This window comes from Pelophylax lessonae (assembly GCF_965119305.1).
Source record: "Pelophylax lessonae genome assembly, chromosome: 8".
Lineage (NCBI taxonomy): Eukaryota > Metazoa > Chordata > Amphibia > Anura > Ranidae > Pelophylax > Pelophylax lessonae.
This window is the reverse complement of record NC_138775.1, coordinates 272809253-272832602: the sequence shown is the minus strand read 5'-3', so window position 1 is coordinate 272832602 and position 23350 is coordinate 272809253. Positions and strand designations below refer to the sequence as shown.

The 23350-nt window shown below is 47.3% G+C and overlaps 1 protein-coding gene across 1 annotated transcript in view; it reads left to right on the top strand.

The window, feature by feature from the left end:
* The first annotated feature begins 7002 nt into the window (after positions 1-7002).
* LOC309561399 (methylcrotonoyl-CoA carboxylase beta chain, mitochondrial-like) overlaps positions 7003-23350 on the top strand; it is a 39652-nt gene continuing 23304 nt past the window's right edge. The window contains exons 1-5 of the mRNA XM_082265281.1: positions 7003-7234; positions 13333-13529; positions 19115-19293; positions 19379-19459; positions 21461-21639. Coding sequence (XP_082121407.1) covers positions 7071-7234; positions 13333-13529; positions 19115-19293; positions 19379-19459; positions 21461-21639 — 800 coding nt within the window. The 5' untranslated portion in view covers positions 7003-7070. The remainder of the gene's footprint in view (positions 7235-13332; positions 13530-19114; positions 19294-19378; positions 19460-21460; positions 21640-23350) is intronic.

Genomic DNA, 23350 nt, shown 5'->3' with positions numbered 1-23350 from the left:
GCGGTGAGGAAGAAGACAGCACAAAGAGAAGACAGCCCAAGAGGGAAAAGACAGCGCAAGGGGGAGAAGACAGCGCTAGGGGGAGAAGACAGAGCAAGGGGGAGAAGACAGCGCAAGGGGGGAGAAGACAGCGCAAGGGGGGAGAAGACAGCGCACAGAGATGTATAGTAACGAAGTAGAACTACTTAAGTACTGTACTTAAGTACCGAAATGCGGTATCTGTACTTTCCTAGAGTAGAATTTTTTTCTCCTACTTCTACTTTTACTTCACTACATTTTTTCGATGATTTTGATACTTCTACTCAAGTATTTTCTTTTGTGCTGCATAGTTACTCGTTACTTTTAAAAAAATTACCACTGCCAGAACAGTAGATGGCAGGTTGCATAAAGCTCAAAAAAATGTGTATAATGTCATTTGTAAATCAGCGCATAGGAAAATAAAGGCTGTGTATAATAAAAGCTGCTATACCAAATCTTTCCAATAAAAAGAAAATATGAAACAAACAAATAAATGGTGCTACAGCGCTTAAAGTGCATAAAGAAACTACTAACAAACACAGGTTAATCATTTGAAATAATAAAAAACAATATGATGTTCAAACGTTTGACTTCTTTCTTTAATAACTACATAACACAGTACTTGTACTTCTACTTTCAGTACTTGAGTAGAATTTTTTTTTCAAAACTACTGGTACTTTTTACTTTTAGTACTTAAGTAGCACATTTTTTTAAAAAACTACTTGCAATACTTAAGTAAAAAAAATGTTGAATACTTTAGTACTTCTACTTAAGTAACTTTTTCTGCGAGCACTTCCACTTCTACTCAAGTCACTTTTTGATCGAGCACTTGTACTTTTACTCAAGTAGAACTTTCAAGTACTTTATACAAGTCTGACAGCGCAAGGGGGAGAAGACAGCGCAAGGGGGAGAAGACAGAGCAAGGGGGAGAAGACAGCGCTAGGGGGAGAAGACAGCGCAAGGGGGAGAAGACAGCGCTAGGGGGAGAAGACAGAGCAAGGGGGAGAAGACAGCGCTAGGGGAAGAAGACAGCGCAAGGGGGAAGAAGACAGCGCAAGGGGGGAGAAGACAGCGCAAGGGGGGAAAAGACAGCGCAAGGGGGAGAAGACAGCGCTAGGGGGGAGAAGACAGCGCAAGGGGGGAAAAGACAGCGCAAGGGGGAGAAGACAGCGCAAGGGGGAGAAGACAGTACAAGGGGGAGAAGGCAGCGCAAAGGGGAGAAGACAGCGCAAGGGGGAGAAGGCAGCACAAGGGGGAGAAGACAGTACAAGGGGGAGAAGGCAGCACAAGGGGGAGAAGACAGCACAAGGGGGAGAAGGCAGCACAAAGGGGAGAAGACAGCACAAGGGGAAGAAGACAGCGCTAGGGGGGAGAAGACAGCGCTAGGGGAAGAAGACAGCGCAAGGGGGAGAAGACAGCGCTAGGGGAAGAAGACAGCGCAAGGGGGAGAAGACAGCGCAAGGGGGAGAAGGCAGCACAAGGGGGAGAAGGCAGCACAAAGGGGAGAAGACAGCACAAGGGGGAGAAGACAGTACAAGGGGGAGAAGGCAGCACAAGGGGGAGAAGACTGCACAAGGGGGAGAAGACAGCGCAAGGGGGGAGAAGACAGCGCAAGGGGGAGAAGGCAGCACAAGGGGGAGAAGACAGTACAAGGGGGAGAAGGCAGCACAAAGGGGAGAAGACAGCGCAAGGGGGAGAAGACAGCGCTAGGGGAAGAAGACAGCGCAAGGGGGAGAAGACAGCGCAAGGGGGAGAAGACAGCGCAAGGGGGAGAAGGCAGCACAAAGGGGAGAAGACAGCACAAGGGGGAGAAGACAGTACAAGGGGGAGAAGACTGCACAAGGGGGAGAAGACAGCGCAAGGGGGGAGAAGACAGCGCAAGGGGGAGAAGGCAGCACAAGGGGGAGAAGACAGTACAAGGGGGAGAAGGCAGCACAAAGGGGAGAAGACAGCGCAAGGGGGAGAAGACAGCGCTAGGGGAAGAAGACAGCGCAAGGGGGGAGAAGACAGCGCTAGGGGGAGAAGACAGCGCAAGGGGGAGAAGACAGCGCAAGGGGGAGAAGGCAGCGCTAGGGGAAGAAGACAGCATAAGGGGGAGAAGACAGCATAAGGGGAAGAAGACAGCACAAGGGGGAGAAGGCAGGAGAAGACAGCACAAGGTGGAGAAGACAGCACAAGGTGGAGAAGACAGCACAGTGGGGAGAAGACAGCATAAGGGGGAGAAGACAGCACAAGGTGGAGAAGACAGCACAAGGGGGAGAAGACAGCACAGTGGGGAGAAGACAGCATAAGGGGAAGAAGACAGCGCAAGGGGGAGAAGGCAGCACAAAGGGGAGAAGGCAGCACAAGGGGGAGAAGGCAGCACAAAGGGGAGAAGACAGCACAAGGGGGAGAAGACAGCACAAGGGGGAGAAGGCAGCACAAGGGGGAGAAGACAGCACAAGGGGGAGAAGACAGCGCTAGGGGAAGAAGACAGCGCAAGGGGGGAGAAGACAGCGCTAGGGGGAGAAGACAGCGCAAGGGGGAGAAGACAGCGCAAGGGGGAGAAGGCAGCACAAGGGGGAGAAGACAGTACAAGGGGGAGAAGGCAGCACAAAGGGGAGAAGACAGCGCTAGGGGAAGAAGACAGCGCAAGGGGGGAGAAGACAGCGCTAGGGGGAGAAGACAGCGCAAGGGGGAGAAGACAGCGCAAGGGGGAGAAGGCAGCACAAGGGGGAGAAGACAGTACAAGGGGGAGAAGGCAGCGCAAGGGGGAGAAGACAGCGCAAGGGGGAGAAGACAGCGCTAGGGGAAGAAGACAGCGCAAGGGGGGAGAAGACAGCACAAGGGGAGAAGACAGCATAAGGGGGAGAAGACAGCGCAAGGGGGAGAAGACAGCACAAGGTGGAGAAGACAGCACAAGGTGGAGAAGACAGCACAAGGGGGAGAAGACAGCACAGTGGGGAGAAGACAGCATAAGGGGGAGAAGGCAGGAGAAGACAACACAAGGTGGAGAAGACAGCACAAGGGGGAGAAGGCAGCATAAGGGGGAGAAGACAGCATAAGGGGGAGAAGACAGCACAAGGTGGAGAAGACAGCATAAGGGGGAGAAGACAGCACAAGGGGGAGAAGGCCGGAGAAGACAGCACAAGGTGGAGATGACAGCACAAGGGGGAGAAGGCAGGAGAAGACAGCATAACAGGGAGAAGACTGCACCAGAGGAAGAAGAAACTACTGGAGGAAGAAGACATCGGTTCCGGAGAAAGAAAACCTATTGGAGCTTTGACAGGGGACATTTTTAATAAAGGAATTGTTAAAAACCTTAACTTGTTTTTTTTTTAACACTTCACTGCTTTTTGGGGTGAATGGGTAAGGGTACAATGTACCCCATACTTAATCACATGGGTGGGGCGGGGATGCGGGATCCCCTTTCCTAAAGGGGGCTTCCAGATTATGAAAAACCCCCTGCCCATAGATCCCCACAACCACCGCCCAGAGTTGCTGGAAAGAGGCCCTTGTTCCCATCAACAGAGCCCCCCCTGCCCCAAAGCACCCATCCCCTCGTGTTGAGGGCATGCGGCCTGGTATGGTTCAGGAGGAGGGGGCACTTGCTCGTCCCTTCCCTTTCCTGACCTGCCATTTTGGCGAATCCATACTTGACCCGAAGGGTCTGGAATGGACCTTCGGGGGGCAGGCTGTTTTATTCACAATTTTTTTCTTTTGCCGGCTATTTTTTTTTTTTTTTAAGATGTCAGCAGGGAACCCCACTGACAGCTGATGACTAATTGGTGGTAAAGGACGGGGCGGCTGGCTTCCTGACCCGCTCCTTAGCAACCAGCAATGTACACTGTGTTTACAGTGTCTCTAAAGAGAAATAAAAAAAAAAAGCGTAAAACGCAAATTGCATTAAAATGGCATGTTATTGGGAGCGTGAATACACATCGGTGGTGGAGTGTGAGGTGTTCTTCTATCTTCACATCGTGATACCATAGTCTCTTCCAAACTGAGCTATTCTAATTACTAATTAACTTATTAAAAAGCTACTCACAGTGTTTTAATTGTGTCGATGGACTATTCTCCATGGACTAACTCTATGAATTTATATGTAGTTGGTGACATGTCAGATTGTGCTACTGATTTCCCTTACAACATGTAATATTTAGTTGCATGTTGGATTTCTCTTTTTGTGATGTGGTCATTGGTCAACTGACTGAAAGAGACAAAAGAATATTACACAGGATTATGACCTGGATTTTCGCTTGAAGAGTGGTATCAAGTTCCATTATCTACCATCCAAGACTTAAAGTTTTGTATTCCCAGGAGAATTCAGGCCGTGTGGATGCCAAATGCGGTCCAACACCATATTAAGTAATGATTTTGTCCTTTTACCATACTTGTTTCCATAATTTTGTCCAATCTCTGTACTGATCTTGAACCAATGGCTTCGGCCTACCCTGTTTGTTTACATCCTGTGCTTCAAGTCTTCACTGTCCTTGCCATGCCTGCGAAGCCGGAGAATATCCCTGATAGTCTTATAGAAGTCTATGGAGCTGTAATGTGCAGGGAAGGTCTGTGACACTGGGTGCAAACAGTGTAGGCCACAGTCTTTGGCTAGAGGTAAGTGTTCATCTGTGGAGGGGGAGGCTTGGTTAGGTTAGGTCAGGGGAAGAGTACAAAAAAAGGATAAGTATATTTGGTTATAAAGTACACCTGTCCTTTAGCCCCGTTCACATCGGGCCGATTTGACATGCCAAATAGGAGCCTATTGCCGGCAACCGCACTGTCAGAATCCGTGCGACGCCGCACCGATTCCCAAAAGTAGTTCCTGCACTACTTTTGGGGACTTCGGGGGTGATTTGAAAGACACCTGTGCATGAACCCATACAGATGTCTTTCAAATCGCCCCTGAAGTCGGACTAAAATGTGGGTTTGAAATTGCACGAGTTTCAAACCCGCCCCCGTTGTGAACAACGGTTTAAAGCGCTCTGCTTAACTGGTTGCCGTAGGCCCTATGGCACTTTTACTGCTACAATGCGGCAGCTATATGCAGGATCATGTGTATATATACATGATTCCGCACTTCTGGGTAGGGGGCACAAATGCGTGCCGTTGGCTCGCTTCCACTTTGATTACACACTCGATGTTTGCCAGGACCTGCCGATCATCCTGCAGAGAGACAGAATGGTGATCTGCCTATTTAAACAGGCGATCTGCCTATGTTCTGACAGGAGGGAAGGCATGGATCTTGTGTTTCTGCAAAGCAGGGAGATGGATCCATGTCTTCCCCTAGTAAGGGCACCTCCCGCACTGTAGTAAAACACTAGCTAGCCACACATTTAAACCTTTGATTACCACTGATGCTAACCCCTTTCCTGCCAGTGTCATTAGTACAGTGACAGTGTATATTTTTTAGCACTGATCACTGTATTAGCCTGGGTTCACACTAGGGCAGCTTCAAAGTCGCCCGAGTCCGAAGCCGCCCCGTGCAGCGCAACTTTAGCGGGGCTTGCATACAACTTCTCTAATAGAAGTCAATGCAAGTTGCCCCCAAAGTAGTGCAGGAACCTTTTTCTAAGTCGACTTGAGTTGCTCCAATTAGAACGGTTCCATTGCACTGAATAGAACGCGACTTGTCAGGCGGCTAAGTCGCCTGACAAGTTGCCCCAGTGTGAACCAGATGTCACCAGGTGTCACTGATCCCCAAAAAAAGTGTCAAAATGTCCACCGCAATATCGCAGTATCGCTTCAAGTCACTGATCGCCGCCATTACTAGTAAAAGATAAATAATCAAAATATCTCATAGTTTGTAGACGCTATAACTTTTGCGCTAACCAATCAATATACACTTATTGGGATTTTTCTGTACCAAAAATATGTAACAGAATACATATTGCCCTAAATTTCTGAATAAATTTGATTTTTTAAATTTTTTTTTATTGGATATGTTTTATAGCAGAAAGTAAAACATACATTGTTTATATATATATATATATATATATATATATTTTTTTCAAAATTGTCGCTATTTTTTTGTTTATAGCATAAAAATAAAAAAACAGAGAGGTGATCAAATACCATCAATAGGAATTTCTTTGTGGGGAAAAAAAGGACATACATTTTATTTGGGTACAGCGTCGCATGACCGCGTAATTGTTTAATTAAAGTAATGCAGTGCCGTATCACAAATAATGGCCTGGTTCATGAAGTTGGGTAATTCTTCCAGAGGTCAAGTGGTTAAGGCCCCATTCACACTTGTGCGACTTGTCCTGCAAAGTCGCATGACAAGTCATACCCCATTATTTCCAGTGGGTACCGTTCATATCTGTGTGACTTCAACTAGTCCCTGCACTACTTTGATGTGACTTGAGTGAGGTCCATAAACCTCCAGATTACACAGGCATTGCTTCAAGTCACGTCAAAGTCACGTGGCAATGTCGCATCAAAATCACACAAATTTCAGGCCATATAAGTGTGAAAGGGGCCTAAAGGACAGATCCATTGTATATAAGAGCCCTTTCACACTGAGACGCTTGAAAACTGCCCATAAAACGCTGAGTGCTTTGCAGTGATTTTGTGGCGCTTTTAAGGCGTTAGCGGTGCGCTTTTTTTATGGACATGTGACTCAAAAACTGCTTCAAGAACCATTTTGAGGCACTTTTGAAGCGCTTTTGAGGCGCTTCCCATTCATTTCAATGGAGATGGGTGTTTTTGAGGCGCTTTTTTAACCTAAATTTTAGCAAACCTGACCCAAAGATGCAGCGCACCATCCCAGTGTTTTTAGCAATCATTGTTTTTAATGGGAATAGGTTTTCAGGTGCTTTTATTTTAGTGAGAGGGCTCTAATTATTGTTGCAGTTTTGGAACTTTCGCTGCACAATGACCTCTGTGGAAAAAAACACTACAGCGCAGCTTGCGCCATCTGGTGGTCTTTTGAGGGAACTACAACAACAAGGAAGTGCTGTGACGAATCTGCTGCTGTAAATCCTCAGCTGTGTGGAAAGTGCTGCTCTGTGTTTGTCCTTCTCTGAGAGACTTTGCTCAGGGCTGCAGCCATTGCATTGCATTGCTGTCTGATGGCAGCCCTGAGGTTGTACAGACACAAACTGCAGCTGCCCCAGTGCTGCAGACTCAGTAGCAGGGCTGCCCAGGCCTTCCCTGTCCTCAGAGGGGACATCCTACCCATCCACAGACATGTCTATGAGGCCAATTCCAGGAACAGTGAGCGCTGCAGGGAAAGGTGAGCCGGGGCAATACTTCTCATCATAGGTGACCCTGCCAGGGGACAGTAACAAGGGTTACGCCTGCTTAGTGAATCAAACTTGGCATTGCAAGATTAAAACTTTTGCAAATACTTGCAGGTATTATGGTTGAATGTTGGAGTTCACGCTAATGCTGGATACACACCATACAACTTTTGTTGTTAGATTTCCTTTAGATTTACCTTTAACTATGTAGTGCAAGGGTCTGCCTGATTGCATACTAGAGATCGGCTGATATTGGTTTTTTGTTGCCAATACCAATACTGATATTTTGGCCATTGCATATCGGTATCAGCTGATATGGGCCGATATTTTGAACATTTAAAGTTTTGCAAAATAAACACAATTTTTGACACAAATCTGTTACTTAACATGTTAATGTGGGTGGCTGGCTGGCACCCTGTGTGGTAGCTGGCTGGCACCCTGTGTGGTGGCTGGCTGGCACCCTGTGTGGTGGCTGGCTGGGCAGCACCCTGTGTGATGGCTGGTTGGCTGGCCCCTTGTGTGGTGGCTGGTTGGCTGGCCCCTTGTGTGGTGGCTGGTTGGCTGGCCCCTTGTGTGGTGGCTGGTTGGCTGGCACCCTGTGTGGTGGCTGGTTGGCTGGCACCCTGTGTGGTGGCTGGCTGGCTGCCACCCTGTGTGGTGGCTGGCTGGCTGCCACCCTGTGTGGTGGCTGGCTGGCACCCTGTGTGGTGGCTGGTTGGCTGCCACCCTGTGTGGTGGCTGGCTGGGCAGCACCCTGTGTGATGGCTGGTTGGCTGGCCCTTTGTGTGGTGGCTGGTTGGCTGGCCCCTTGTGTGGTGGCTGGTTGGCTGGCCCCTTGTGTGGTGGCTGGTTGGCTGGCACCCTGTGTGGTGGCTGGCTGGCTGGCACCCTGTGTGGTGGCTGGCTGGCTGGTACCCTGTGTGGTAGCTGGCTGGATGGCACCCTGTGTGGTAGCTGGCTGGATGGCACCCTGTGTGGTAGCTGGCTGGATGGCACCCTGTGTGGTGGCTGGCTGGCTGCCACCCTGTGTGGTGGCTGGCTGCCACCCTGTGTGGTGGCTGGTTGGCTGCCACCCTGTGTGGTGGCTGGCTGGGCAGCACCCTGTGTGATGGCTGGTTGGCTAGCCCCTTGTGTGGTGGCTGGTTGGCTGGCCCCTTGTGTGGTGGCTGGTTGGCTGGCCCCTTGTGTGGTGGCTGGCTGGCACCCTGTGTGGTGGCTGGCTGGCTGGCACCCTGTGTGGTGGCTGGCTGGCTGGCACCCTGTGTGGTGGCAGGCTGGCACCCTGTGTGGTGGCTGGCTGGCTGGCACCCTGTGTGATGGCTGGCTGGCTGGCACCCTGTGTGGTGGCTGGCTGGTACAAGCAGGGCCTGTGACTGGCTGGCTGGTACAGGCCTGTGGGTGTGTGGGTGGCTGGCATCGGGCAGCTGTGGGTGGGTGGTTGTATGTACGTGGCGGCTGTGTTAAACACACTGTGTGCACTGTACACTCACTGTCCCGAGACTCCCGACTTCAGATGAGGCTGAGGGAGGCAACCTAAGAAGGCAGAAGCTGTCCCAGTGCGCGGAGGTGCGTGATGCAACATACGCAATGACGTCACGACAATATCGGTAACCTCCGGGGCCCGATTCCTATATATCGGGGAAAGTGCATATCGGCCCTCGATATATATCAGCCTTGCCGATAATTGGTCGATTCCTATTGCATACACATTAAGTGTTTAGATTTGATCTCATATTATATGATTTTGGTAAATCTAAAGGAAAAAATCTCAGGACAATTGTATAGTGTGTATCCAGCTTAAGGGTTTATGCACATAAGCTTATATGGTGCTATATTGTAAAATCCGGGTGTATTTCAGCACCCAGGAGCCTCCAGGGTTGTGTACATCCCTCTGTGCAAATGAATGACAGGATGCGGCTGCACACAGGCATACCCGGCTCCAAATATAAACATGCACACAGGTATGGACGTATGTCCCTGGAATCAGATCGCCTGTATCCGAGGGCATACATGTGTGCATGTTATGCTCAGAGCTGGGTATACCCGCATGCAGCCCTTTCCTGCCATTCATTTGCACAGGCAGCTGAAACCAAATATCGGCCTATTCTACGTCATCGGCCTTGCAGCATAGGCCTGTGTGCATGAGCCCTTACTGCAGTTTTTAGCATTTGTTCTCTAACATTTGTACTGGCTGATGTTGCGGGCAAGCGGGGTTGGGCATACATCTGTGGCCAATCTTAAAGCCAAACTCCAGCTTTCGGTCATTTTATAATAGTTTGTTTAGATCATGCTGGTCCAAATAAACTTTTACCTGCACTATGGGCTGTTCCACACCTGTGCCCTCTGAGGTAGGGTGACCCTGGACTGAGGACACCGTCCCCGGACCAAGTCTGTTCCCGGATTCAGGGCTAGATTCATGTAGACAGGGCATCAGTGCCATCTTAAGAGCATTAAAGGGCCCCGGGCAATGCAGTGCACTGGGGCCCCGCCTACACAATCACCCACCAGAATAAAAATGTAAATTATTGATAAGGCGATATTTATTGGTACAGCAGTGCCAGGCTAATGACAGCTTCCAAGTTCGGCAGCTGGGTCCGGTGAACACACACACGGACGGGAGTCAGACTCCACTGTCCTGTGTGTTCCTGTTCCCGTGGAGGCGGCCAGGCATTCCTGCAGTTGTAGGCTCCCCCTCTACGGCCCAAGTGGCCTGACAGCAGCGCAGGGCCAACAGACGCTTGCCACCTGCTAATTTCAGCGGTGGGATGCACACGGGAATCAGGACTAATGCTTGGCTGGGGCTGGGCAGGTGGGCCCCCCCTGGGCAAGTGGGGCTCCCGGGCAACTGCTCAGGGTGCCCATTCAGTAAGATGGCCCTGCTGGGCATCTCATGCTGGTGGCTCGGATGCCGATGCCCCCCACTGGACGATCTTACTGACGCTTCTGCTGCAGTTCAGTGGAGGAGAGGCAGAGCCAAAAATGGACTGTGTGGAGGGCTGAGACCGGGAAGTGAGCAGATTTTTTTTTGGGGGGGGGGGGGTCTATTTGTACACAGGTGAGGGCAGTGGGGGAGCAGGGGTCAGAGATGATGCAGCTGCATGGAGATATAAAGAGTTTAGCTGTTGTCCGGGAAGGGCTAAGAGGTGGCTGCAGAGATAATCTGTGAGAGAAGGGTGCAGAGGTGAGCTATGGATGTGGGGGCAGAAGTGTCCTCTGTGCATAGCAAACCTCTGAACCCTTTATTCTATGAATATCTCCCTCCTGTTTATTATGTAGTCCTGTGCCCAGCGCTCTGTGTATTATGCAGTCCCGTTCCCAGCACTTTGTGTATTATACAGTCTTGTACCTAGCGCTCTGTGTTTTATGCAGTCCTGTGCCCAGCGCTCTGTGTTTTATGCAGTCCTGTACCTAGCGCTCTGTGTAATATGCAGTCCTGAACCCAGCACTCTGTGTATTATGCAGTCCTGTACCTAGCACTCTGTGTATTATGCAGTCCTGTACCTAGCACTCTGTGTATTATGCAGTCCTGTACCTAGCACTCTGTGTATTATGCAGTCCTGTACCTAGCACTCTGTGTATTATGTGGTCCTTTAACTAGCACTCTGTGTATTATGCAGTCCTGTACCTAGCCCTCTGTGTATTATGCAGTCCTGTACCTAGCACTCTGTGTATTATGTGGTCCTTTAACTAGCACTCTGTGTATTATGCGGTCCTGAACCTAGCACTCTGTGTATTATGTGGTCCTTTAACTAGCACTCTGTGTATTATGTGGTCCTTTAACTAGCACTCTGTGTATTATGCAGTCCTGTACCTAGCCCTCTGTGTATTATGCAGTCCTGTACCTAGCACTCTGTGTATTATGTGGTCCTTTAACTAGCACTCTGTGTATTATGCGGTCCTGAACCTAGCACTCTGTGTATTATGTGGTCCTTTAACTAGCACTCTGTGTATTATGTGGTCCTTTAACTAGCACTCTGTGTATTATGCAGTCCTGTACCTAGCACTCTGTGTATTATGTGGTCCTTTAACTAGCACTCTGTGTATTATGCGGTCCTGAACCCAGCACTCTGTGTATTATGTGGTCCTTTAACTAGCACTCTGTGTATTATGCGGTCCTGTACCCAGCGCTCTGTGTATTATACAGTCCTGAAATCAGCACCCTGTGTATTATGCAGTCCTGTTCCCAAGGCGCTCTGTATAATGCAGTCCTGTACCCAGCTCTCTTTGAATAATGCAGCCCTGTACCCAGCGCTCTGTGAATAATGCAGTCCTTTGCCCAGCGCTCTGTGTATTATGCAGTCCTACAAGAAAACGAAGAGAAGGGTCCTAGGGGGCGGGGACTCCGACGGACGAGTGGCGGCCGAACAGCACGGCTCCATACAGCTTCTGTGTATACTGCCTGCGTTGGCTCGCACAAGCCTCATTTTGCTATTGAATGTGAGTGCATTAAATTTATTTTAATAAAGGGTTATCTTACAGTGAGCACTTAGATCTTGTGCTTTTTTTAATTATATCCTAATGGTAAACCGAGCCCCTGAGATTAGGAGCCTTACAAGTGGCATCTACTTACCTGGATTTACCTGATTTGAGGACATATGGCTTTTTTACGTCTTTATTGAGGTGAGAGGCCATCTGGTGGCTAATTGGTGGTGGTGTTATGAGCACATAACTGAGACACCTATCAAGCACCTTTATATTACCAATCTATACTTGGCACATTTTGGATTGGACTTTATTTATTTAAATAGCACCTTTATTGTGGACTGCACTTTATTCACATATGCACTTTGAAGTTTTTGTTGTATCATTTCTAGCACATTGTCACTTTATTGAATATTTTAGAATTTTATATAGCGCTGTATCCTTACATATTTATTGTCTATTATACTTTTTAAGTGAGAAAGTTTTTTGATATAGCTGCTGTATATTGCACATTTGCACAGTTGTTTGCTTTTTGCACATTTTATTTATTTAGAATTGTGCTGTAGCACTGAGACACTTTATATTAATTAATTGGGCTGATTAATTTTCTTTGCACATACATAATCATGTATTCATTTTTTTGTTTTTTTTATATAAACTCAATTAAAGTAGAAAACACAAAATTATTCCCCAACCCGTACTCCTCAGCAAAACTTAAAGCGGAGTTCCGGGCACAAAATCGACCTAATCGATTTTGTGTCCATCCGCTTGCTTTGCTTCACCTGAAAAAGGAATTGGATAGTTAGGATTATTTTTTTTTTTTACTTACCTTGTAATTGGAGAAAGAAATATTCACCTTTCGTCACTTCCTCCCTCTGTGGCCTCGGCCCGCGCCGTTTCTTCCGGTCTGCAATGATTCCTGGGAGCTGAAAGTCATCGCTCCCAGGAATCAATGCGCCTTCACCGGCCCCGCTCGTCACTTCCGGTGCGACGCCGCATTCCCTGCTAAACAGCTTCTGGGCATGCCCAGAAGCTGTGTAGGAATGCGGCGCCGCGCCGGAAGTGACGAGAGGGGCCGGTGAAGGCGCATTCTGGGAGAAGAAGACGCGGAAGAGGATCGCGCCAGCTTCAGCTGCCCACAACAGAGATGGCAACGATGGAGAAGAAATTTTATAAGTGAGTATTTCTTCTTGCAGGTAAGTGCAAACCGGGACAGTACAGAGGCTAACTATTGTGGAATGTACTAGCCCTGACTGTCCCGGGGGTATGTTCATTGAAAAAATGTTTTTGTGCCCGGAATTCCGCTTTAACATAAAGGGCGGGTGGGAGGGAAGTTACCTCTTCTCCTGAATTCTTTGAACTAAACCCAACCCAACACCACCTATCTGCATTGCCCCTAACATCTGCTCCCAACCCATCCAGACTTTTCCTCCAATCAGGTAAGGACTACACCCCTTGCCACCTCTCTGACCAAGCTGACCCTTCCTTGACCCTGTTCCTCCTTAAGTCAGGCCGCCCCCTTCGTCCATTTTCTCCTCCGGGCCTCACTTTAAGAAATGTTTCCTATAAAAGGTTGGTAGTTGATATAAAATAACAGGGGGGGTTACATTATATGATGGTTTCAGATTAAAATATCTCCTATAAGAAGTGTATTTGTGTCATTTTGTAGGTACCTGGAGCTTACGGAGAAGGTGAAGTTGGGAGGAGGTGAGAACGCCATCTTGCGCCATACACAGAGGAACAAAAAGCTGCTGGTGCGGGAGAGGTTAAAGCTGCTTTTGGACGATGAAAACTTCCTTGAAATAGCTCCATTGGCGGGTCTCGGTCTACCGTATGGTGATGTGCCTTCTGCTGGATGCCTAGCTGGTACAGTTAGTCCTTAAAGTGATTGTGAAGTCTCGATTGTTATTAAAAAAAAAAAAAAAAAAAAACATGTTATATCTACCTCCTCTGTGCATTGGTTTTGCACAGAGCAGCCCAGATCCTCCTCTTCTCGGGTCCCTCGTTCCTGCTCCTGGCCCCTCCCTCCTATCAAGTACCCCCACAACAATCAGCTTCCTATGGGGGCTCCTGAGCCGAGCTGCAGCTCCCTGTGTCCTTTCCGACACGGAACTGCCATTCGGCCCTGCCCCCTCTCTCTCCTGACTGGCTCACTGACTTTGATTGACAGCCGCAGGAGCCAATGGCGCCACTGCTGTATCTCAGCCAACCAGAAGAGAGATTTCCAGGACAGCCGAGGAACTTGTGAACATCGCTGGATAGAGAGGGGGTTCAGGTAAGTATTGGGGGGGGGGGGCTGGGGAGGCTGCTACACACAGAAGGTTTTTTTTATCTTAATGCATAGAATGCATTGCGAATGCGGTGCAAATCACATGCAATGTCTGGCATCGCACCAGTGTGAAATCAGCCTAAATGTGTTGTTCCTCTCTGGTGCTTCGTTCCTCTGTTATCAGCATGAGTCACTTCTGAGAAGTATTCCCAACACATGAGATAAATTTGTGTCGTTCAGGAGGAGGTAGAGAGAGCTCAGAATGGAGCTTGTCTATTCACAACACAGGTCTTCTGTGAAAGGGGGGTCGGGGGTGTGCCTTTCCTCCAATCAGCTCTCACGCAGTATAACTGCAGTCTCTCTGCCCTTCCCTATGTGCTGCTGATAGATGAAGAAATATTTTTAACACAATCTGCCCTTTGGAAGGGGTGTAGAGAGGGGAAGATGGCAGATATACAGTGGAAGGGGTGTAGGGAGGGGAAGATGGCAGATATACAGTGGAAGGGGTATAGGGAGGGGAAGATGGCATATATACAGTGGAAGGGGTATAGGGAGGGGAAGATGGCAGATATACAGTGGAAGGGGTGTAGGGAGGGGAAGATGGCAGATATACAGTGGAAGGGGTGTAGGGAGGGGAAGATGGCATATATACAGTGGAAGGGGTATAGGGAGGGGAAGATGGCATATATACAGTGGAAGGGGTGTAGGGAGGGGAAGATGGCAGATATACAGTGGAAGGGGTGTAGGGAGGGGAAGATGGCAGATATACAGTGGAAGGGGTGTAGGGAGGGGAAGATGGCAGATATACAGTGGAAGGGGTATAGAGAGGGGAAGATGGCAGATATACAGTGGAAGGGGTGTAGGGAGGGGAAGATGGCAGATATACAGTGGAAGGGGTATAGGGAGGGGAAGATGGCAGATATACAGTGGAAGGGGTGTAGGGAGGGGAAGATGGCATATATACAGTGGAAGGGGTATAGGGAGGGGAAGATGGCATATATACAGTGGAAGGGGTGTAGGGAGGGGAAGATGGCAGATATACAGTGGAAGGGGTATAGGGAGGGGAAGATGGCATATATACAGTGGAAGGGGTGTAGGGAGGGGAAGATGGCAGATATACAGTGGAAGGGGTGTAGGGAGGGGAAGATGGCAGATATACAGTGCATCCGGAAAGTATTCACAGCGCTTCACTTTCTCTATCGCTCATTGACAGACGTAGTCTTCTTGATTCTCAAGAGCTGGGTTATGTTGTCTCCGCAGGAGTAGGACTAGGCAGAAAGACAAAACGTTCTGGCTCCACCTTAGGGGCAGTCCCTGAGGGTATATCCTCCCTCTCTCTGCTACAGGGAATCAGTTTTTTTCTGTCTAGTCATTTTTCTTTTCATTTTTCTTTTGAGTCTCATTCTTTGTTTATAATGAGCCTTTAAAACTTCTAGTTTGGCACCGGTTGGGCCTTCTAGATTGGATTTTGATTTTTGTCAATCCCAATTTGCAAATTTATTAAAAATAATTTAAAAAAAATCCCATGTACATAAGTATTTACAGTCTTTCCCAAGACACTGTATTGAGCTCAGGTTCATCTTGTTTCCACTGATTATCGTTGAGAAGTTTCTACAACTTGGAGTACACCATGGTAAATTTCAATTGATTGGACCTGATTTGGAAAGGCACATACCGGTCTATATAAGGTCCTACAGTTAACAGTGCATGTCGGAGCACAAACCAAGCCATGAAGTCCAAGGAATTGTCTGTAGACCTCCGAGACAGGATTGTATCTGGGAAGGGTATAGAAAAATGTCTCCAGCATTGAAGGTCTCAATGAGCCTCTATCATCCATAAATAGAAGATGTTTGGAACCACCAGGACTCTTCCTAGAGCGGGCCACACGGCCAAACGGAACAATCGGGGGAGAAGGGCTTTATGCCTCGTACACACGCATCGATTATTGACCGGGAATTTTCAGCCAACGTCCGATCGGCCGATTTTCGGCTTGTTAGTATGATGCTTTCGACAACCGACTCCGACTTTTCGTCCGAACAAAATCTGGTGTGCAGGCTATAAAAATTTTTGTTGGCCGTCAACACAACGGCCGATTTTCCGTCAGTCAGTACAGATTTCAGCAGACAAAAATCTGATGAGCAAGACTGGGCATGCTCAGAGAAGAAAAAACACACGGAAAGTAAACCAGCACATGACATCACTTCTGAAGTAGATTTTTGTTGGCCGAGAAAATTTGTGTGCAGTCTAGGCACATTCCAACCAACAAAACACAACTCTGGACAAAAGACGGCCGATCGGTTGGCCGATAATCGTTGCGTGTGTACGAGGCATTAGTCAGGGAGGTGACCAACAACCCAATGGTCACTCTGATAGAGCTCCAGTGTTTCTCTGTGGAGAGAGGAGAACCTTCCAGAAGTACAACCATTTCTGCATCACTCCACTAACCAGGCCTGCATGGTAAAGTGGCCAGACGGAAGCCACTCCTTGCTAAAAGGCACAGGACAGCCCGTCTGCAGTTTGCCAAAAGGCACCTGAAGGACTCTCAGACCATGAGAAAGAAAATTCTCTGGTCTGATGGAGCAAAGATTGAACACTTTGGCCTGAATGGCAAGCATCATGTCTGGAGGAAACCAGGCACCGCTCAACACCTGGCCAATACCATCCCTACAGTGAAGCATAGTGGTGGCAGCAGCATGCTGTGGGGATGTTTGTCAGCGGCAGGAACTGGGAGACTAGTCAGGATCGAGGTAGAGATGAATGCAACAATGTACAGAGACCTGCTTAATGAAAACCTGCTCCAAAGCGCTCTGGACCTCAGACTAAGGTGAAGGTTCATCTTCTAACAGGACAACAACCCTAAGCACACAGCCAAGATAACAAAGGAGTAGCTACAGGACAACTCTGTGAATGTCCTTGAGTGGCCCAGCCAGAGCCCAGACTTGAACCTGATTGAAACTCTCTGGAGAGATCTGAAAATGGCTGTGCATCAACGCTCCCCATCCAACCTGATGGAGATTGAGAGGTCCTGCAAAGAAGAATGGGAGAAACTGCCCAAAAATAGGTGTGCCAAGCTTGTAGCATCATACTCAAAAAGACTTGAGGCTGTAATTGGTGCCAAATGTTCTTCAACAAAGTATTGAGCAAAGGCTGTGAATACTTATGTACATGGATTTTTTTTTTAATTTTTAATAAATTTGCAAAAATTTCAAACAAACTTCTTTCACGTTGTCATTATGGGGTATTGTTTGTAGAATTGTGAGGTAAATAATGAATTGAATCAATTTCGGAAAAAGGCTGTAGCATAACAAAATGTGGAAGACGTGAAGCGCTGTGAATACTTTCCAGATGCACTGTACAAGTAAAACCTATGTAGGAGGATTTGATTCATCTCTGTGTATCATCTGAGGCTGTTCACTTCACTGGGAATGTGTGAGGGTTTACATCCACTTTACCTGGAGAAGGGGAAGAAGGAGTTAATTAGGAACAAATGGAGAGGTTGGAAACGGCGCTACCTGGTATTATAGATGTGCCAAGATGCTACAAAGTGATCTTATTATAAAACATATACATGGTGAGACAATATATAATAATAATAAGGTGCAGAGTGCAAAAACGCAGAAACAAAATCGCAGAGACAAAAAATGGGCTAAATGTGATACGCCCCAGAAATGCTTGAAGTGCTGTGAGAAAATAAAGCTAATATCACTAAGTGCAAAAAATATAATTTTTTTGGGGAAGTGTAACAGAATGTATCAGAACAAGGATGTACACCAGAATCTTGAGTGATAAAAAATGAAAAAAAGTGAAGAAAAAAGGGGGAGAGAGGGGCCCCCTATACAAAAAATAATTGTGCTGGACTAATGTCCGTGATAAAGTGCAATGTGGAGGTAAGTATCAAGGAACATAGGTGCCTGTTCCTGAAGTGTCCACTAGATGTAGCACTCACCCTTAAAGCGGTAGTATCCCACTTTTTGACACTTTTACCTACAGGTAAGCCTATAATAAGGCTTACCTGTAGGTACAAATAATATCTCCTAAACCGGCACGGTTTAGAAGATATTTACAGTGCATGCAGCCGCTCAGGCGAGCGGCGCATGCGCTCTGAAGGTCCGGGGGGACCTTCAATTAAGTTGCCGGGAGCTTGCCGGAAAAATCACTCCCGCGCGCCGGAGCCGCCGAACCCGGAAGAGACGACGAGGGATCATGGCAGCGCCCGCATCGATGTCTGGGGGTCCGTGTCGGGGCTTCGTTTTAAGGTAAGTTACACATAATGGGCTAGTATGCGATGCATACTAGCTCATTATGCCTTTGTCTTGCAGGTTTTTTTTTTTTATTTTTTTTTTTATAGGGTTTACAACCGCTTTAATTTCCACCCTAAATGGCAGTAAATTATACGAGAGTGGATGTAATTCCACACAGGGGTGGATGGGGTCCAAACTGTGATTACTGAGCCGGGGTATCCTGGAATCCTCGCGGATCGACAAGTCCCATCTAGGTGCTCAAACACAGAGAGAAGATCCCCATAGTGTAGTAAGTACAATCAAACAAGTAGGCAAGTAGTAAAAACTCACGGTTCAGTCTGATTGATTCAGCAGTATGTTGCAGAGCCTTCCGCACTCCAAGGGACTGGCAGACTGCAGAGCGGAAGTGACACGTAGAGTACCGCCCTACGTACGTTTCGTCATTGGACTTCTACTGCTTCTATTTTTTGCACTTAGTGATATTAGCTTTATTTTCTCACAGCACTTCAAGCATTTCTGGGGCGTATTACATTTAGCCCATTTTTTTGTCTCTGAGATTTTGTTTCTGCGTTTTTGCACTCTGCACCCTTTTATTATATATTGTCTCACCATGTATATGTTTTATAATAAGATCACTTTGTAGCATCTTGGCACATCTATAATACCAGGTAGCGCCGTTTCCAACCTCTCCTTTTTTTCCCAAACATTGTTGGCTCCTAATTTTTTAGGGGCTGGTTGGTGGCAGCTTCTACACCTATATACATTTGTCTCCATCACTCCATAGCGCTGGTCACCCCCCATTCATACCCAATTAGGAACAAATGTTTGTTAAAAAAAAAATGCCCCCCCCACTGCTGCTTATGTCTGAAAAGAAGCTTCCGTATATGCAATGACTATGTTTTAACCCTTAAATACACATCTTATGTTTGTCTCTGTTGCAGGAATCGGGAAGGTCTGTGGTATTTGGTGCATGTTTATCGCTAATGATGCCACTGTAAAAGGAGGAACCGCCTATCCAATCACAGTGAAGAAGCAGCTGAGGGCGCAGGAGATCGCTCTGCAGAACAGACTGCCCACCGTGTACCTGGTGGACAGCGGAGGAGCCTTTCTGCCTCTGCAGGTACCCCCTCTGTAGCCCCCATGTGGTCTGTGCTGATGCCTACTCTGAATGTCTTCCAGTACCATTACTTCCCTTGTTTTTCTAGGCTCAGCTGTTCCCAGACAAGGAGCAGGGTGGAAGGACGTTTTATAATGAAGCCATATTGTCAGCTCTGAAGATTCCACAGGTACAGCCGCAGATCAAGGAGTGATGTTGTAAGGGTAGACTTGGTTAGGATTGACATTTTGGATTTGTGTGTTGATGTGTGTTGCATTATGGCTGTGTCCCTAAACAAGCAAGTAGGTACACTGTCGGTGCTCAGCACCTATTCCCTGCGCTCTGAGTGGTGCAATCCTCTATCCAGCTCAACTTGTAGATGAGAACAGATATCTCGGCAACCTTATAATGCTTCAGCCTTGCAGCCCCTCACTAGACCAGGGTGGTCTGGGAACACTGTGAAACGACAAACATTTCACATGGCTGTGTCCCTGTTGGGGAGATTATCCCACTTTATTCGTCTTGGTGATCGCTGTCCCCAGTGCAGAAAATGATGGAAATCCAACATATGACAACAAATTGTCACCAGAGCAGGAGTGAGGGGAAATCTTCCAATAGGGACAACTGTATTAGTGACAACTCTCTAAGGTGGGGGGGGGGGGTTCCTTCACTTTTTTAGAGAGACCTTCTTTTATCTCTTATTGTATTTCCAGAATAGGATATTAAAACATACCTACCCTAGTGATAAATAAATGGCGCAGTGCTAAATGATTGAACTCAATATTGTGAAAACCCAAAAATGAATCAATATAGTCACATTAAACTTATTAGGTTACCGTATCCGGTAAAAGGCTTTAATACTTGGTGTCACCTGGTGGTGGAAGCACTGCAATTTGTGATTGTGGGGACACTGGTGGAGCAAGTGAATCATGGACAATTTGTTTCTATTGAACTTTCTTGCTTCACATATATTTTTCCTTTTTAAGCCCTTGTGTATGGGCGCTTATGGACACTATTTATATATTTGGTGTGATTTCATTATACACGTTTTTCACCTAATAAGTTTGATGTCATTATATTGATTCATTTTTGTGTTTTCACAATATTGAAATCAGTCTTTTAGCGCTGCTTCATATATTTATCACGATTCTTGCATCTAGTGTCACAGATTGCTGAACCACTTGCTGACCGCCCCACGCAGATTTCCTGTGGCAGGTGGCTCGCTGCGCATAATTAAGTAGATCTACGTAATTATGTGCACACGCGCGTCGCCGGGGTCATGCTTCTGCTGTGATTAGACACAGCAGGAGGCAGACCGTGGGAGGAGTGGGCTCGATCGCTGCCAGCCTCCTGTGATCTTCGGCAAAACTGACAGGAGAGCCCTCTGGTATGTAAACAATGTAAGGCGGCTCTCCTGTCAGAGGCAGGGAAAGATCCTGTGATTCAGCTAAGCTGAATCACCGATCTCTCTGTGCCTCTGTTCAAGCCATCCCCAAAACAGTTAGTAAGCACATCTAGGGAACACATTTAACCCCTTGATCACCCCCAGTGTTAACCCCTTCCCTGCCAGTGTAATTTATACAGTAACAGTGCATATTAGGGATCGACCGATTATCGGCACCACCGATATATCGAGGGCGATATATGCACTTTCCCCGATATATCGGAATCGGCCCCAGAGGTTACCGATATTGCTGATATTTCGGGAAAGTACTGTACCGGAGTGATGCCTGCAGCTACAGGCATCACCCCGGTACCGGCGTCCATAGCCGACGGTCGGCTGTCTTTTAATGGCAACCGATGCGGCTGAGAAGCCGCTCTGCTGTCATTACAAGGGGTCCAGGTCCCTCACTGGTGCCAGCATCCACTCCCCGAGTGCCGGTTTTCAGGCATGTCCATTAGCGGCGTGGGATGATGTAGCTTCTAAGCATGTTCAGAAAATAGTCATCCTGGCACATGGGAACTGTGCTGGTGATGTAAGCTGAGCTGCACACACACACAGTTTACATGCTGCAAGAGACTGCAAACATGCAGGTAGATGTATTTCATTTCAGAAGAGGCATCAAGGTTGATTTATTAATGGAAATAGACTGTGCACTTTGCAAGTGCAGTTGCACTCATTTTCTAGCTATTCCTAATTATCGCTTTAAAAATACGTAAAAAAAAAAAAAACTTGTGTTTTTTGGATCAGGTGGCGGTAGTTTGTGGCTCGTGTACAGCTGGTGGGGCGTACATCCCAACCATGGCAGAGGAGACCATCATGGTGGACAGGATTGGAACTATATTTCTAGCAGGACCCCCACTTGTTAAGGCTGCCACAGGGGAGGACGTATCGGCTGAAGAACTTGGCGGAGCCAAACTTCACTCCAGGTAACACAGCCAAGAATGCCTAGGAAGAGATGGCTGATTTTGTATTACAGATTGTTATCTCTTGGGAGGTTTGGGTGTCCCTACCCACCTTTTGTGTATTTTAGCTCCTCCTGTTACATACTCCATAATATAGAATAAAGTAAAATCCAGCAGGGATATTGGGAGCCCCTTATAATGGAGACAGCAGCTGCGCAGACCTGAGCACCCAGTACAGATATGATATATGTATATATATATATATATATATATATATATATATTAGGGATTGACCAATATAGTTTTTTATTGCCTATACCGATATTTTGGTCATCGTGTATCGGTATCGGCCACATTATTTTTTAAATTTTTTTTACTTGATAGGTACTCTTGTGGAGGGATCTGGAGGTCATCAATCTGGCGCCAGTACCCGGAAGTGATGTCATGACATCACTTCCGGGTTTTTGCATGCAGACCCGATCAGAGCCGAATGTGGCTTTGATCAGGTCTTCGGCGGCCATGCAGGCCTGTTGCCTGGGTCTCGCGGTGGGACGGGAGACCCGGGCTAGCCGCAGAAGGCGGCGGGAGGGGGAGGATGTCCCCTCCCGCTCCTTGTAATGACAGGCTTCTCCGCTGCATCGGTTGTCATTACAAGACAGCCGACCGTCGGCTATGGACGCCGTTACCGGGGTTATGCCTCTACCTGCAGGCATCACTCTGGTACAGCACTTTTCCAAAATATCGGTAATATCAGTCACCTTGGTGGCCAATTCTGATATAATGGGGGAAAGTGCACATCGGCCCTCGATATATCGGCTTTGCCGATATTCGGTCGATCCCTGATATATATTTAATATAATATAGTACACACACACCCCAATGCAGTATCTAAGGTTGCTTAAATCAGAATTCTACCAAAAAAAAAAAATTAAAATATCAATATAGTCCCCTTCAATTCAGAGCTTTTGCTAGCAGTACTTTTTTTCTGCCACTAGATGTCCTCAGTCTGATGACCAGCCTCATTTAACCCACTTCCTCTGAGCCCAGGTTGCCCTGGATATGCTCCAACCTGTGACTGGACAGTGGAAGCAGAAGCAGCACAGAGATGAGCTCATCAATCTGTCAGTCTGCTCTCTCTTTATGTTCGCATGTTCCTTGTCAGCACATGAGTAGACAGGCTCCTTGTACTGCTTCTTCCTCTCACCCTCCAGCCCTGCTAATAGTTTGTGTCTTTTTATATCTGTTTGGAGTTCAGTTTTAACTCTCTAGCATTTGCCAAGAACTGAAATACCGGTTTTGGATAGAATGTGCCTTTCAATTATCCCATTCATAAGCTTTGAAAACATATGTAAAACATGTTTTTCGTGTCTCAATGCAGTTTACAATTCATGCCTGTAAAAGCTGAAAAAATTATTGTTGATGTATAAAATCATAGACAGTATAAATAACCACTAATGCATTATTTTTTTTCCCTTGGTTGTCTACAAAGTGCTTTGGAACAATGTAGCAGTCCATCTGTCTGCTGCTTGACAGTAAAGGATAGAAAGAGGCATAATATCATAGGTGTGCACACGGGTTGTGCCTGGGCATACCCTAATCACCCCGTGTGTCCCCACCCACAATAAAGCCACATCCACACAAAGCCCCACCTATATATTGCACTGCCCACATTACATTCATTAGTCACAGAATTTCTCTACACTACATGTTCAAAATAAATGTTTAACAAGTTAAG